The sequence below is a fragment of the Hyla sarda genome, chromosome 6, assembly GCF_029499605.1.
Source record: "Hyla sarda isolate aHylSar1 chromosome 6, aHylSar1.hap1, whole genome shotgun sequence".
Lineage (NCBI taxonomy): Eukaryota > Metazoa > Chordata > Amphibia > Anura > Hylidae > Hyla > Hyla sarda.
Genome location: NC_079194.1, coordinates 109,807,483 through 109,821,574, shown reverse-complemented (window position 1 = coordinate 109,821,574; position 14,092 = coordinate 109,807,483). Strand labels below are relative to the sequence as shown.

General features: G+C 43.1%; 1 protein-coding gene across 7 annotated transcripts in view; it reads right to left on the bottom strand.

Annotated features, from left to right (window-relative positions):
- GXYLT2 (glucoside xylosyltransferase 2) overlaps nucleotides 1–14,092 on the bottom strand; it is a 101,912-nt gene that overhangs the window by 19,701 nt on the left and 68,119 nt on the right. For all 7 annotated transcript variants that reach the window (XM_056528299.1, XM_056528298.1, XM_056528297.1 and 4 more), the window contains 2 exons: nucleotides 12,068–12,251; nucleotides 4,265–4,396 (listed from right to left, as the gene is read on the bottom strand). In XM_056528299.1, coding sequence (XP_056384274.1) covers nucleotides 4,265–4,396; nucleotides 12,068–12,208 — 273 coding nt within the window. In that variant the 5' untranslated portion in view covers nucleotides 12,209–12,251. The remainder of the gene's footprint in view (nucleotides 1–4,264; nucleotides 4,397–12,067; nucleotides 12,252–14,092) is intronic.

The following is a 14,092-nucleotide window of genomic DNA, read 5'->3' as shown; positions in this document are numbered from 1 at the left end:
ATGAATTCAAATTTGGCCAGCCAGGTGACCCAGGCCTGGCTGGAGGGAGGTTGCAATAACAACCTTCAGCATGTCACAGTGGTTTACTGAAGGAAGTTTTAGTAGCATATGTACAGCAGCAGGGTGAGAAACCATTAAAATCAATTAGAATTTTGCCCCAGCCAGCCAGGTGGCCCAAGCCTTGCTGGAAGATGCAGGCTTGCCCAAAAAATCTATTTTTATTTGGCCAGCAGCCCAGGCTGACAGCAGGTTCCCACGTCCAGTCACACATCACATCATAGTCAACATCAAACCCCTCTGCATGGACTTTTTGGGCTCCTTGATCCCCTTAAGCTTAGTCACCTTAATGCCTTACAGTATCCCCACCACGCCAACCGCCACCAGACCCGCTTGTGCTGGGCTCGACCGCTGATTCTACCTCCACCACCTCTCCAACACACTCCAAAGCTTGACTGTCCCCACACAACTCCTCCTCATGGCTAGTCCCATCCTTCTGCATGGCAGTGGGAGAGGGAGGCAAAGAAAGAGATGAAGAAGTACAGCATCTGGGATGGACCTTTCCACTTCCCCATGTGAGAAATGTATTATATTCACTACTGTGTTCACAGACCCTATATAGGCATATATAGGTGCCACTTGAATATGCTTTGTGGGTGGTTGGCACAAATCACTGCACCTCATTGGCTACTGTAGCTGGTTCAGGAACACTATTCAATTCTGGAATATGCAGGTACGAAATGTCTATAGGATTCTTGTAAGGGGATTGAATCCTGTTCTCACACACACTATTTCTAATCTGTATGTCTCTATCTTTCTAATCCCTAACTGTCCGTATTTATTCTCTCTTTTTAATCTGTATCTCTCTCTTTCTAAACACTAGCTGTCCCTATTAGGGTCTCACTTGCTCTCTTCGGTAGCTCTGTAGCTCTGAATCCAGGGTCTGATGTTACTGCCGTTTTATCCGTGTCCCTTGCTGCATCCTATTGGCCTTTGTGCTGATTGACACATGAAAGCAGCCCATCACGATAGACCTGGGTTATCATGTGATATGCTGATGTCCTGACGTCATCTCACCCCATCCTGGCCACCATGCTTCTTCCGTCCACCAAAAAACCATGCTTTCACGGTTTTTCATGCTATTTACCTGCTCGCACGAGCCGAATCGGTTTAAGCTTGAGTGTTTGCCGAGCCAGAAAAAAAACAAAATCTCGGGCCGAATCCAGGTTTGCCGGATTCGTCTCGCTCATCTCTAGTAAGAACTTTCGACACTGACATTTAATATGCATAAGTTCAAGATAAGGCACCTTGGGCAGAAAAATATGCACATTTTTTAACCAATGCATATTCCAGATCTACATATAATGCTATTATCTACACTATATACAATTTTTTTGCAAATGACAGTACCCATGTAAGTTGACATGTATACATTAAAACACCTAGTACTGTTGTGATTAGGAACAAATTACTTCGATGGCCATAAAAATATGTGTATGCAGATGCCCCAACAATGGACCCCAGGCACAGGGACCTTTGGCACCAAGATTCGTGAGCCCCAACCTCCTAGACACCAAGGACATGGGCACTAAATCTAAGGACACTTGCATAAGTGAATATCAAACCACTAGACACTATGAAGAAGCAATCATAGGTTGCTATGGGACACTGGTCAACTTTTCTTCTGCACAGGTTTTGATAAATCTCCCCTTCTGAGCACAAACTTGGACACTGAAGTCACATTACAACTGCAGCGACTATTAGCTTCTGGACAAGTCTATTATTGGGGCTTCCGTATTTATTAACTACAGAGGGAAAATCTCAGCAATGAGTAAAACTCATGCAATGTTGTCCACAGTTACATGGTGGGGGCATATACAGAAAAAACACCGGGTCTTACCAGCCTTAAAGTGAAACCCAGTGCTGCCAGTATATGGTAAAATGCAAGCATACAATGAAAGCAGAAGTAACTAATCTCATTGCTTAAGAAATAAGTGGGATTCCTAATGCCGGGATGTTTTCAGTCAAACTAAAGAACAGGTGCTCCAGCTTACCCCCAACCCTTTCCCCCTAAAGTCACAACTGGCTCTGGTGTTAAGGGATTCGGAGTGTTCCCTTCCATCAAGGGATTAAACTGTGAAATAATATACATAAAACATTGGATAATGAAATCAATCAGGGTTTGTTCCCACAGACACGAGGCATCTGTAACAACACAGAATGGCCCTCATTTACTAAGAGTGTTGTGTAGTTTTCTTTGTGGGTTTTAATTCCCTACAATTTATTTTCCACGGTATTTACTAAGGTTTCTCTACATTTTCCACTTTGCATATTTTACACATTCTCTGATCTGTCTGGTTTTCCTCAGCTCAAATCCACCACATTTTATGTGGAAACCTTAGTAAATATGTTGGGTTTTTGTGAAAATTTCTGGAACTTGCCCCTTTTCGGAGACCACGCCCCCTTTTCATGGCGGCCATGCCCCTTTTTCGGGTTTTCTTCGCAAAACGGAGAGTTAGTCAGGGTTTTTTCAATTGTGGCGTAAGTTCTGGCGCAGACAGAATTTGTGGCGCAGATTCGGGCGCAGACAGAATTTCTGGCACAATGCGACAGAATCTGGCGCACAACCCGACAAAACATGTCGGGTATGCAATAGTAAATGAGGGCCAATGGGTATGACTGTAACATCCAGGCTGTAGCTCTGTTACATCCATGTATGAACAGTCATCTAAAAAGAAAAAAAAAAAGCTCTATATATCCTGTTACTAGTCAAACTCTGTTTTCCTGATACAGAGAGCCAAATCTCTTGTATAAACAAAGTAAGGCTAGATTGCATTAGAGACTCTGTCCGCAGCCCCTATTATAGACTCCATTCAGCAGTGGAAAACAAAACTGGTCCCTGCATGATGGACAGGAATGGACCCCCTGACTATAAGGGTCTATCATTTCACTGTATTGTAATCTGACAAAAACTGTTTTTTATTTTTATTTTTATTTTTTGTTTTTTTTTATTATTTTAATGGATTCTTTAACATTGGCCATTAATGTCTATGATGCAAATGTGAACCTAACCTAAAATGATAAAACTCTATTGCAGTCACCATTAAGGGAAGCCAAGGAGCTTACTAAATAATGGTAAAAGGGTTTATAAATAATGAATTTTCTATCTGTAGGACAGGGCATCAATATCAGTGGGATCTGGCACCCCTGCCAATTTGCTGATAAAAGGGGCCACTGCGATAGTGCAAGCATTATGGCATCTTCTCTTCCTAACAGGCTCCATACACTGGACGTGGTATTGCAGCTCATCCCATTAAAGTGAATACATAGCCACTACAAGTCCAATTGGCGGCGTACGGGTGTTGGACCCCCACCGATGGACTATTGATGGGCAATCATAAGGAAAGGCCATTAATTTAAAAAAAATAAAATAAATAAACAAACACATCCTGGCAAACCCCAATAAACACTGAACTAAATCAAAAAACGGTACATAATAAACTAATAAGCTCCCCCAGTGGTGCCTGCAGTAATCCCAATTTGTATCATTTGTCAGAAAAAAAAAGAGTTCCGACCATTATAAAGATACATTGAGAAATGCTTTGGCCCAAAATTTGTACCTAAATATGACCATAACCTGTATAAAAAATATTATAGTAAATGCTTTGTCAAAGTGACTGAACGAATTCTCCTAGGTCTTCTTTAATTATCACAGGAGGCATCTCCCTCCCCCCTGCAATGGCATGCCAGATTAGCCAATCAACTCCCCTTTAACCATCCCTTAGTCAGTCTGAAATGGACAGGATTAGAAGGATCTGGTCTGCTGGTTCATTGCCGTAAGCTTCTTTTCCTTTTGTGGAATGTCTTTTTGGATAATCACTGTATAAGTCTTTGCTTTCTGTTTTTTTTTTTTTTTTTTTTTTTTGCTCATTCATTTCTAGGTTTACTGTCCCTTTAAGTAGAACAGCAGTTTCCATAACAGGCCAAAGGAAATCTAGTTCACCTTTGAAGGCCCGGCACAACCTTGCGCATTTACCACATTCAGCTCTCCGGGCAGAGTGACTCAACTTATGACCAAGTCTTCATAGTGCAAATGACATTGTGAACCGATCAGAAGTAGAGAAACATATGCTGGCCAGAGGAGCCTTAAGAAGCCATCGAAAATCCTTGCCAGATGGGAAAAGTATAAACTGCACATAATCCAGTCGGGATGACCAGATGTAGAATGAGGAGATGAATAAATGAATTCTATCATAAAAAGACTTACCGGAAGAAAGAGTCGCTGAGCGGCACAGGGTTTGAATAATTTTTTCCATTCCTGAGCGTTTCCTACAGAAAAAGTAATCGGGTATATCTTGTAGTCAAACTTTTTGGATAGCTGATGTGGCCATTCTTTAAACTATGAGAAAAGTGAAAAATGATTTTCATTATTTAACATAATTATTTCTGTGCTTTTTTTTTTTTTTTTTTTAAGGAAATCTGTTGCTAGTGTCACCTGCACTAACCTGTTGGCACTGATAGGTACTGCAGTGGATACTGATGACAACGGTACTTACCTTGTCCCGTTATGTGCCGGGGATCTCCAGTAATCTTCTCCGTTAAGCTTCAGCTCCGGGCCCGGCTTGGGGCAAGGGCGAAGCTTAGCTATGGCACCGCTGCTGCTCTCTGCTGGGTCCTACAGCAGCGGTGACGTCACTATGTTCCGCCCGTGCCCCAGCCAGGCCTGGAGCTGAAGCATAACAGAGAAGATTACCGGAGATCCCTGGCACGGAACAGGACAAGGTAAGTACCATTGTCATCAGTGTCACCTGCACTACCTGTCAGTACCAACAGGTTAGTGCAGGTGACACTGGTGACAGATTTCCTTTAAATGAATAGAACCTACAAGGGAACCTGTCACCTGTTTTATGCTGCCCAAACCATGGGCAGAATGAAACCTATGCTGAGAAGCCAACACACTATATTTTACTCTGAACCGATCAGACGTATAAGCAAAATCATAATTGAAAAAAGCTGTGTGGGCCCAGGTAAACAGTCCAAAGGGAGGGAGTCCCTGCAACTGCTTCCCGACCTGCTAGTCCCTAGGGACACAACTTTCCCTAATTGGTAGATGCCTGATAGGTAGAAATACCTCACTGGGTCCCTTCAGCTTTTTTAACATACAAGCGATTCATAATAAATCAGAGTGCTCCCATATATATCTGGGAAGAGTCATCTTAGATCAGATCAGTGTATGCGGAGGTACATTCAAGTGAAGACCTGAGAGTTGTCTGGTGTTCCTGAGGGAGACAATGGCCTAAACATGCAGCCACACAGCTACTAACAGTAACCCCTGCAGCTGAAAGTCAAAGCCTGGCGATAAGCACAAATACAGGGGACCAGTCTAGTCAAGATAGTCAAGTCTGTCAAGTTACTAAAGTCAGCGTGGGTTGCACAAGTCAGTCCCAGTCCACTACAAGTCCCAGCGAGCCAACAAGCTCCCTAAAGTTCACTGAGCATCTCCTTGGGCCTAAACTGAGCTGTAAAGACTAACATCCTATCTGCCTCAGTAAAGTGCTATTGTTCTATAACCTTGCATCGGAGTGAATATTTGCCCCGCGCCTGGCCCAGGACCCAGCGGCCATACCTCGGGTGGTGTAGAGGATAACCACGCCCTGGCATCACGAACACATAGGATTAAGACCATCTGCCCTAAGGGTTAACAACATCTGCCCTTCCAACACCCTGTCCACAGGTGACTTAAGACAGTAATCCAGAATTTTTTACCTCACGCGACCAAAGACATCAAGGGATTTCCTGATGGCCCCATAGACCAAACCATGGTGCATTCAGCTGTTGAAAAACTGGAACTCCCAGCATGCCTGGATAGCCTTTGGCTATCCAGGCATGCTGGGAGTTCTAGTTTTGCAACAGCTGGAGCCACTCTAGTTGATAATCCCTGCCATAGACATAACATTTTTGAACAGCTTTCAGACTACGCACAGCAGTGCTATATACTTTTCTAATACAGTTCTAGCATATGGCTCACTTAATATGTTGGAGAGATCAATATCAGAGTCTAAGCTAGGTTTACTTTAACCTGGCTCAAAGATTCAGTTCACTGCAATTGCCCTGTATCTAAATACACTGCACAAATAAAGTGACAGCAAAAGCAACATGCTCATCAGTCAGACTACAAAACGCTGCCTGTATATTTAGAGGGGAACTCTGGTACATACCTACTACCTATCCACAGCACCTATCTGTGACCCCCACAATTTCAATCCTCCTAAAGTGAAAAAAAAAATGTGACCTGTAGCCGAATGTGACCAGAGCTAAGACCTTCTCAGTGCTGATTGAGGTTAAGGGTTAGGATTAGGGTTAAAGGGGTACTCCGGTGGAAAACTTTTTTTTTTTTTTTTTTATCAACTGGTGCAATTTATAGCCTTTACCTCAAGAACCTCACCAACTAAGGTGCATATTGATATGTATGGAAACGTGAATGAATTAAGTAAAAAAACAGCTTCACTAATACAGAAAGAATTTTAATTCAATAAAATATAAAATATACTATACAATTGCTGGCACTAATAAATACCCCACTGGGCCCGAGTGGAGTATCAATGTTAAATGAATGGACATAAGATGTTAATTCGGCATATATGTATATGCAGTCCAATAATCCGGCACCTGGTTAAAAAGTCCCTTTGCGGAGCAGATGGTTGAAGTGCACTTGAAAGATATTATAGAATCAGACTCCGAATAGTCAATAGATGTTAGAAATAAAAGAGATATTAATACTTGTAATTCTCACCGCCTGCAGCCGCCTGGTTCTCACTGACGTGGACCGATGTCATGCGGCTGTTATGGGCTCTCCCGTATATCCACAAGATGGTACGTGGCGATCTCACACTAGGTTCGCAACCCCGATAGCAATGGGGTGCGACATGGCAACAGCTTTCAGCCGCTCCACAATAAATGGCTAGGTGGTAACAAAGCCGCCACTCTGGCAGGAGTGTAAATGTAACACAGGAGCGGCGTCCCTAGTGGAGATCTGCAGGTGAGATGCCGCCAAACAGTGCGGGAGATTGGAGCCTGGGTTAACTCCTCAGATGCCGAGATAGGTGCAGACGCTGGTGGTAGAATGCGTACCAGCAAAGTGTGAATAGTGCCAAATCCTATACGCGTTTCAGGGTGCTGGGAATTCTAGTCATCTGACCCCTTCTTCAGTAGGTAAATGTGCAATTTACATTTACCTACTGAAGAAGGGGTCGGAGGACTACAATTACCAGCGTCCGCACCTATCTCGGCATCTGAGGAGTTAACCCAGGCTCCAATCTCCTGCACTGTTTGGCGGCATCTCACCTGCAGATCTCCACGAGGGACGCCGCTCCTGTGTTACATTTACACTCCTGCCAGAGTGTCGGCTTTGTTAACACCTAGCCATTTATTGTGTTGCTCGGACCACCGTGTGGCACCCCGTTGCCATCGGGGTTGCGAACCTAGTGTGAGATCGCCACGTACCATCTTGTGGATATACGGGAGAGCCCATAACAGCCGCATGACATCAGTCCACGCCAGTGAGAACCAGGCGGCTGCAGGCGGTGAGAATTACAAGTATTAATATCTCTTTTATTTCTAACATCTATTGACTATTCGGAGTCTGATTCTATAATATCAAGTGCACTTCAACCATCTGCTCCGCAAAGGGACTTTTTAACCAGGTGCCGGATTATTGGACTGCATATACATATATGCCGAATTAACATCTTATGTCCATTCATTTAACATTGATACTCCACTAGGGCCCAGTGGGGTATTTATTAGTGCCTGCAATTGTGTAGTATATTTTATATTTTTATATTTTATTGAATTAAAATTCTTTCTGTATTAGTGAAGCTGTTTTTTTACTCAATTAATTCCATACATATCAATATGCACCTTAGTTGGTGAGGTTCTTGAGGTAAAGGCTATAAATTTGACTTATATTTTTCCTCTGACGCCGGTGGGGACCGGTTATAGCCTTAATACCTCGTACCTCTTTGTTGTGAGCTGCACCTTTTTTGAAATAGATGTGTAAATTACTTCTATTAAAAAATATTAATCCTTCCAGTACTTATTAGCTGCTGAATACTACAGAGGAAATTCTTTACTTTTTGGAACACAGAGATCCCTGCTGACATCACGAGCACAGTGCTCTCTGCTGCCATCTCTGTCCATTTTAAGAACTGTCCAGAGTAGGAGAAAATCCCCAAAGCAAACATATGCTGCTCTGGACAGTTCCTAAAATGGACAGAGATGTCAGCAGAGAGCACTGTGGTCATGATGTCAGCAGAGAGCACTGTGTTCCAAAAAGAAAATAATTTCCTCTGTAGTATTCAACAGCTAATAAGTACTGGAAGGATTAAGATTTTTTAATAGAAGTAATTTACAAATCTGTTTAACTTTCTCGCACCAGTTGATAAAAAAAAAAATTAAAATAAGTTTTCCTCCGGAGTACCCCTTTAAGATTAAGGGTAAGCATTAGGGATAGGGGTTAGGATTAGAGGTTAGTATTAGGGTTATGAAGTGAGAGGGAGCCGGCTGTAAAGCAGAAAAGTGTGTCCCTGTGCGGTGGGTCACATTCCGCTACAGGGACACAGTTTTCTTCATAAGGGTACGTTCACACGTGCAGATTTTTTAGCGGGTTTTCCGCTGTGTATTTAAAAGTGGGCGGGCTCTTCTTGGCTGTCCGCAGCAGATTTTCCGCGGCGGAATGTACACTGCGGAAAATCCGCAGCAAGCCCCATTGAAGTCAGTAGGGACTGTGGAGGATTTTACGCAGCGTAAATTCCGCCGCGGAAAATCTGAAGAGAGAAGAGCCCGTCCACTTTAAAATACGCAGCGGAAAACCCACAAAAAAATCTGCGCATGTGAACGTACCCTAAGGGTGCGTTCACACTGAGGAATTCTAGAGGAATAATTTCGGTCAGGAAATTGTTGCCTTCTCCATCAAGCGGAATTCAAGCGGATTTTCCATGCGGAAATAAAGAGGAATGAAGGTGGAGGCTATTTAATCTACTTTTCTGAATTCCTCTCTAATTCCGCTTGAAAACGATGTCGGGCAGAATTTTTTTACCATTGACTTCTATTGGATTCTGCTAGCAGATTCCGCTTGAAGAATGAACATGCTCTTTCTTCAAGCGGAAAGGAATTCAGCGCCGGAATTCTGCTAGCAGAATTTCCGCAGTGTGAACAGGACAGCAGAAAAAACATTAAAGTCAATGGGCAGAGGGGATGGGCATTAATTTGGAGCGGAGAATTCAAGAGGAATTACTCAAGTAAATTCCTCTTGAATTACTCAGTGTGAACGCACCCTTACACTGGCACCCCGGCTCTACTCTTGCACGCTGCTCTGTGTATGGATTACTGTTGACCACCGCATGAAGAAGTTGCCGACCACGGCCCCCTCTACGTATGTCTATGGGAAAGCCGAAGATACACAAGCTCTGTATCACTGGCTCTCACACAGAGATACATTGAGGGGGTCTGTCCGCCACTTCCTGCATGGATTACTGTCGACCAACAAATGAAGGAGAGGAGGACCCCCCCCAGTGAGTAGACACTTATCCTCAATCCTGTGGATAAGAACAGATGTAATGGAGATGTCTCTTTAAGGTGATATTCACATTAAAGGAACCCACAATGTTTCAGGAGTGCCAAACTCCCAAGACATTGCCGTCCCTGAGGCTAACAGGCTTGTGAGCCTCTACAGTTTTCCCTAAAGAGAAGCTGGATCATCAGATGGGATGAAAGGCTCCTGCCAGAGCGAAAAGGATCCTTTGATGCCAGGTCCTTGAGAGGTTACAGCGATTGCACACCTGGGCGAATAGATAATGTAATAGTGACGAAATTTTGTATAAAACCTAAAGAAACAATTTGATAAAGTACAAAAGAAAAACAATCTATTGGTACGTGTGTTACTTTAATGTAAATATGGACTTGTGAATGGAGAATATGGAGCCTCCGATGTTACACGTGCAAAGAGCCCAGGGTGTGTTTAATCAACCAGTCCAGTCTATGAAGGTCTCTGTAAGATGCTATATGTGTTGTATAAAAGTAGGTTAATAGTCGAACAAACAATCTACCCATACACTTCTACTAAAGTCACTTGTGGGGTCGGCAAACTCTTTCAAGGTGCATGGCCTCTTTGCAGACAGACGATGGAGTGAATAATCGGGCATGATCAATTTTGGCTGTCCATTCCCTTCTGGGAGGGATAAGCTGGTCTTTAAGCCATTTGGCTGTAGCTTACCCCTCCCCATAGAAAACAACATGAAGATTAAAGTCAGTAAGAGATAGCTGACGGCTGATTGAACATTCGGCCAACAGTTATTGAAAGTGCATGGTCAGTTTTACAGATACATATATAGTTTGGTCCCTATTGACCATTAGAGTTGTTCAGACTGGCCATACATGATCAATGACCATTTGTAGTCAATACCAGTCTGTCATCAATCAGCTAAAATGATCGTTTGTTGTTAAATGACAGTTTTGGTTGGAATTGTCCACTTTCATCAACTTTATTTTATGGTGTATGGGCATCTATACTGTGGTGCAGTAGACACAGGCTGCCACAAAACAGTGGGATAGAGTCCTGCTCTCTGCCTATGTGCGGTCCCCACTACATTAAAGGGGTATTCCAGGAAAAAACTTTTTTTTATATATCAACTGGTTCCAGAAAGTTAAACAGATTTGTAAATTACTTCTATTAAAAAAATCTTAATCCTTTCAGTACTTATGAGCTTCTGAAGTTAAGGTTGTTCTTTTCTATCTAAGTAATCACGTGTCTCGGGAAACGCCCAGTTTTGAAGCAAATTCCCATAGCAAACCTCTACTAAACTGGGTGGTTCCCGAGACACATGTCATCAGAGATTACTTAGACAGAAAAGAACAACCTAAACTTCAGAAGCTCATAAGTACTGAAAGGATTAAGATTTTTTTAATAGAAGTAATTTACAAATCTGTTTAACTTTCTGGAGCCAGTTGATATATAAAAAAATGTTTTTTCCTGGATAACCCCTTTAAATTTATGGCCCTTACAGACACCCAACTTCTTGTTAATTAAGAGGCCCAGCATTCACCAGATTTTGCAGAAAGGTGAATATTTATTCACATAGTATCAGGTAACAGGACGCGTTTGGGCGGACTGCAGAGGAAGGCATCCTGTCGAAACGCGTCCTGTTACCTGATACTATGTGAATAAATATTCACCTTTCTGCAAATCTGGTGAATGCTGGGCCTCTTCCTTAATTTACCTTGATGTCATCCTGCCACGTGCACCACCACCAGTTGTGAAAGTGCCGACCACTATCTTCCACCAAATTTTTTTGTTGACTGACAGGTTCTGATATTCATAACCCCTTTAATTTCCATTATAAACTATAATGGCTGAGAATTACGCCACTTTTCTGGTTTACAAAAGTTACAAATTTTTGCACAGATTTACTCAAATGTACGCTAGGAATTGATGAAAAATCATGCCCGATATTTAAGCCAGTTTATAGCTAGTGTAGATATCAACTGAAGATGGATAAATAAAAGATGCCTCTAATGTATTAAGAGGCTTGCACCTTTTAATTAGTTTGGGCACATCCTCACCCATACTGGCATAAAAAATAAAATAAGGTGGTCTTGATCCACGCCCTCCATTGTGTATGCCTCTTCCCTTCCTCCTTTCTTTGTCCTGTAGTTGGTTTTCTGCTAGTTCCACAATGCAAAGTCAGCAATGCACTAGGTCATGCAAGGTCAGAGCAGCTGTCTCCCAAAGTCAGTGATTAGGTGGTTTATATAGGGAGTCAGTCATTAACCCCTGCAAACCCAGGCAGCCGAAAGGAATTTTCAGGACACAATAGAGCAGCGGCTAATAGAGATATACTGGACTGGGGGAGATGCCAAAAAATCAAGAAGGAATGTGGATATTCAAAATATAAAATAACTTTTATACACAGAGCTGAGTATTTGTTTTGCACATTTGTTAGAGACTTAAGGGTTTCAGATCAATAAAAGGAAACTGACTGGGTCACCTCTATATTTTATCCCATTCCCTTACCTTTCGGTCAAATTCCGGTTTTAATGCATCCTCAGCAAATATATGGAATCTGATTTTTTTCATGCTGAAGAGCACAGCAGATTTCACCATAGTAACAGTCTCTTCTACACGATCTCCACATGCCACCACTGCAAGGTGCATCCATTCCTCGGGAACCAAGGATTTCTGCTTTTGTTCTGGTACTCTGGAAAGATTGACAAAACATTATTACTTCTAATGAGATATGCAAAATAAAAATCTGGGGCTGGTGCAACTTATTTTACTAGTCAATTGCTGCTGAAAAATATACCGTATATACTCGAGTATAAGCCGACCCCAATATAAGCCGAGGCCCCTAATTTTACCCCAAAAACCCAGGAAAAGTTATTCACTTGACTATAAGCCTAGGGTGGGAAATACATCATCCCCCCATGTAATCATCCAGACCCCCGTCATCATCCCCCCCCTTCATCATCACCGCCTGTCAAACCCTTCATCAGTGGTCTTCAACCTGCGGACCTCCTGATGTTGCAAAACTACAACTCCCCGCATGCTGGGTGTTGTAGATTTGAAACCTCTGGAGGTCCGCAGGTTGAAGACCACTGTGGCCTTCATCATCAACCAGACCCCCCCCCCTTTTGTTTTGTACTCACCTCCCCTCGGTGGGAAGTTAGGGTGAGCTTGTCCGGGCCAGCTATCTTCTCCGCACTTCGTGCCCGAAGTAGTGACGTTGCCTTGACGATGACGCACAGGGACGTTGCGCATGAACGTCCCTGTGCATCGTCGTCAAGGCAATGTCACTACTCTGGGGCCGGGCCCGAAGCACGGAGAAGAGGCCCCCCCCCCCCGGTGAAAATAGCCAGCCCGCAACGACTAACCATCCCCACCGGACGGTCCCTGCAGCATAGATGGCCCGGACCAGCTCACCCTAACTTCCCGCCGAGGGGAGGCGAGTACAAAACAAAAGGCTGGGGGGCTGGATGATGAAGGCCACAGTGGTCTTCAACCTGTGGACCTCCAGAGGTTTCAAAACTACAACGCCCAGCATGCCCGGACAGCCGATGGCTGTCCGGCTTGCTGGGAGTTGTAGTTTTGCAACATCTGAAGGTCCGCAGGTTGAAGATCACTGAAGAAGGGATTGACAGGCGGAGAGTTCACTCGAGTATAAGCCGAGGGGGACGTTTTCAGCATGAAAAATCGTGCTGAAAAACTCGGCTTATACTCGAGTATATATGGTATACTTTATTAATATTATAATTACATACTGGGAACATCAGAAAAATTAAAAACTATACTGGCGGGACTGGGTGGTAATATTGCACATAATAAACAAACATGTGTACACAAACGTGACATGTACAATAGGGTGAGGAATAGGGTGAGGTAGATTATTGCTTAAAGGGGTACTCCCATGGAAAACTTTTTTTTTTTTTTAATCAACTGGTGCCAAAAAGTTAAACAGATTTGTAAATCACTTCTAAGAAAAAATCTTAATCCTTCTACTTTTTAAGGGAATGTATACTAAAGAGAAATCCAAAAAGAAAACTATTTCCTCTGATGTCATGACCACAGTGCTCTCTGCTGACCCTTGCTGTCCATTTCAGGAACTGTCCAGAGCAGGAGAAAATCCCCAGAGCAAACATATGCTGCTCTGGACAGTTCCTAAAATGGACAGCAGAGGTCAGCAAAGAGCACTGTGGTCATGACATCAGAGGAAATGCATTTCTTTTTAGTATACAGCCCCAAACAAGTACTGGAAGGATTAAGATTTTTTAATAGAAGTAATTTACAAATCTGTTTAACTTTCTGGCACCAGTTGATTTAAAAAAATAAAGTTTTCCATGGGAGTACCCCTTCAATGCCCGATATTGCACAATACTGTCAACACCTCAAATGAAATGCACTATGTCAGGGCTCAACTGCTCACTACTAGAGATGAGCGAACTTACAGTAAATTCGATTCGTCACAAACTTCTCGGCTTGGCAGTTGATGACTTTTCCTGCATAAATTAGTTCAGCTTTCAGGTGCTCCGGTGGGCTGGAGAC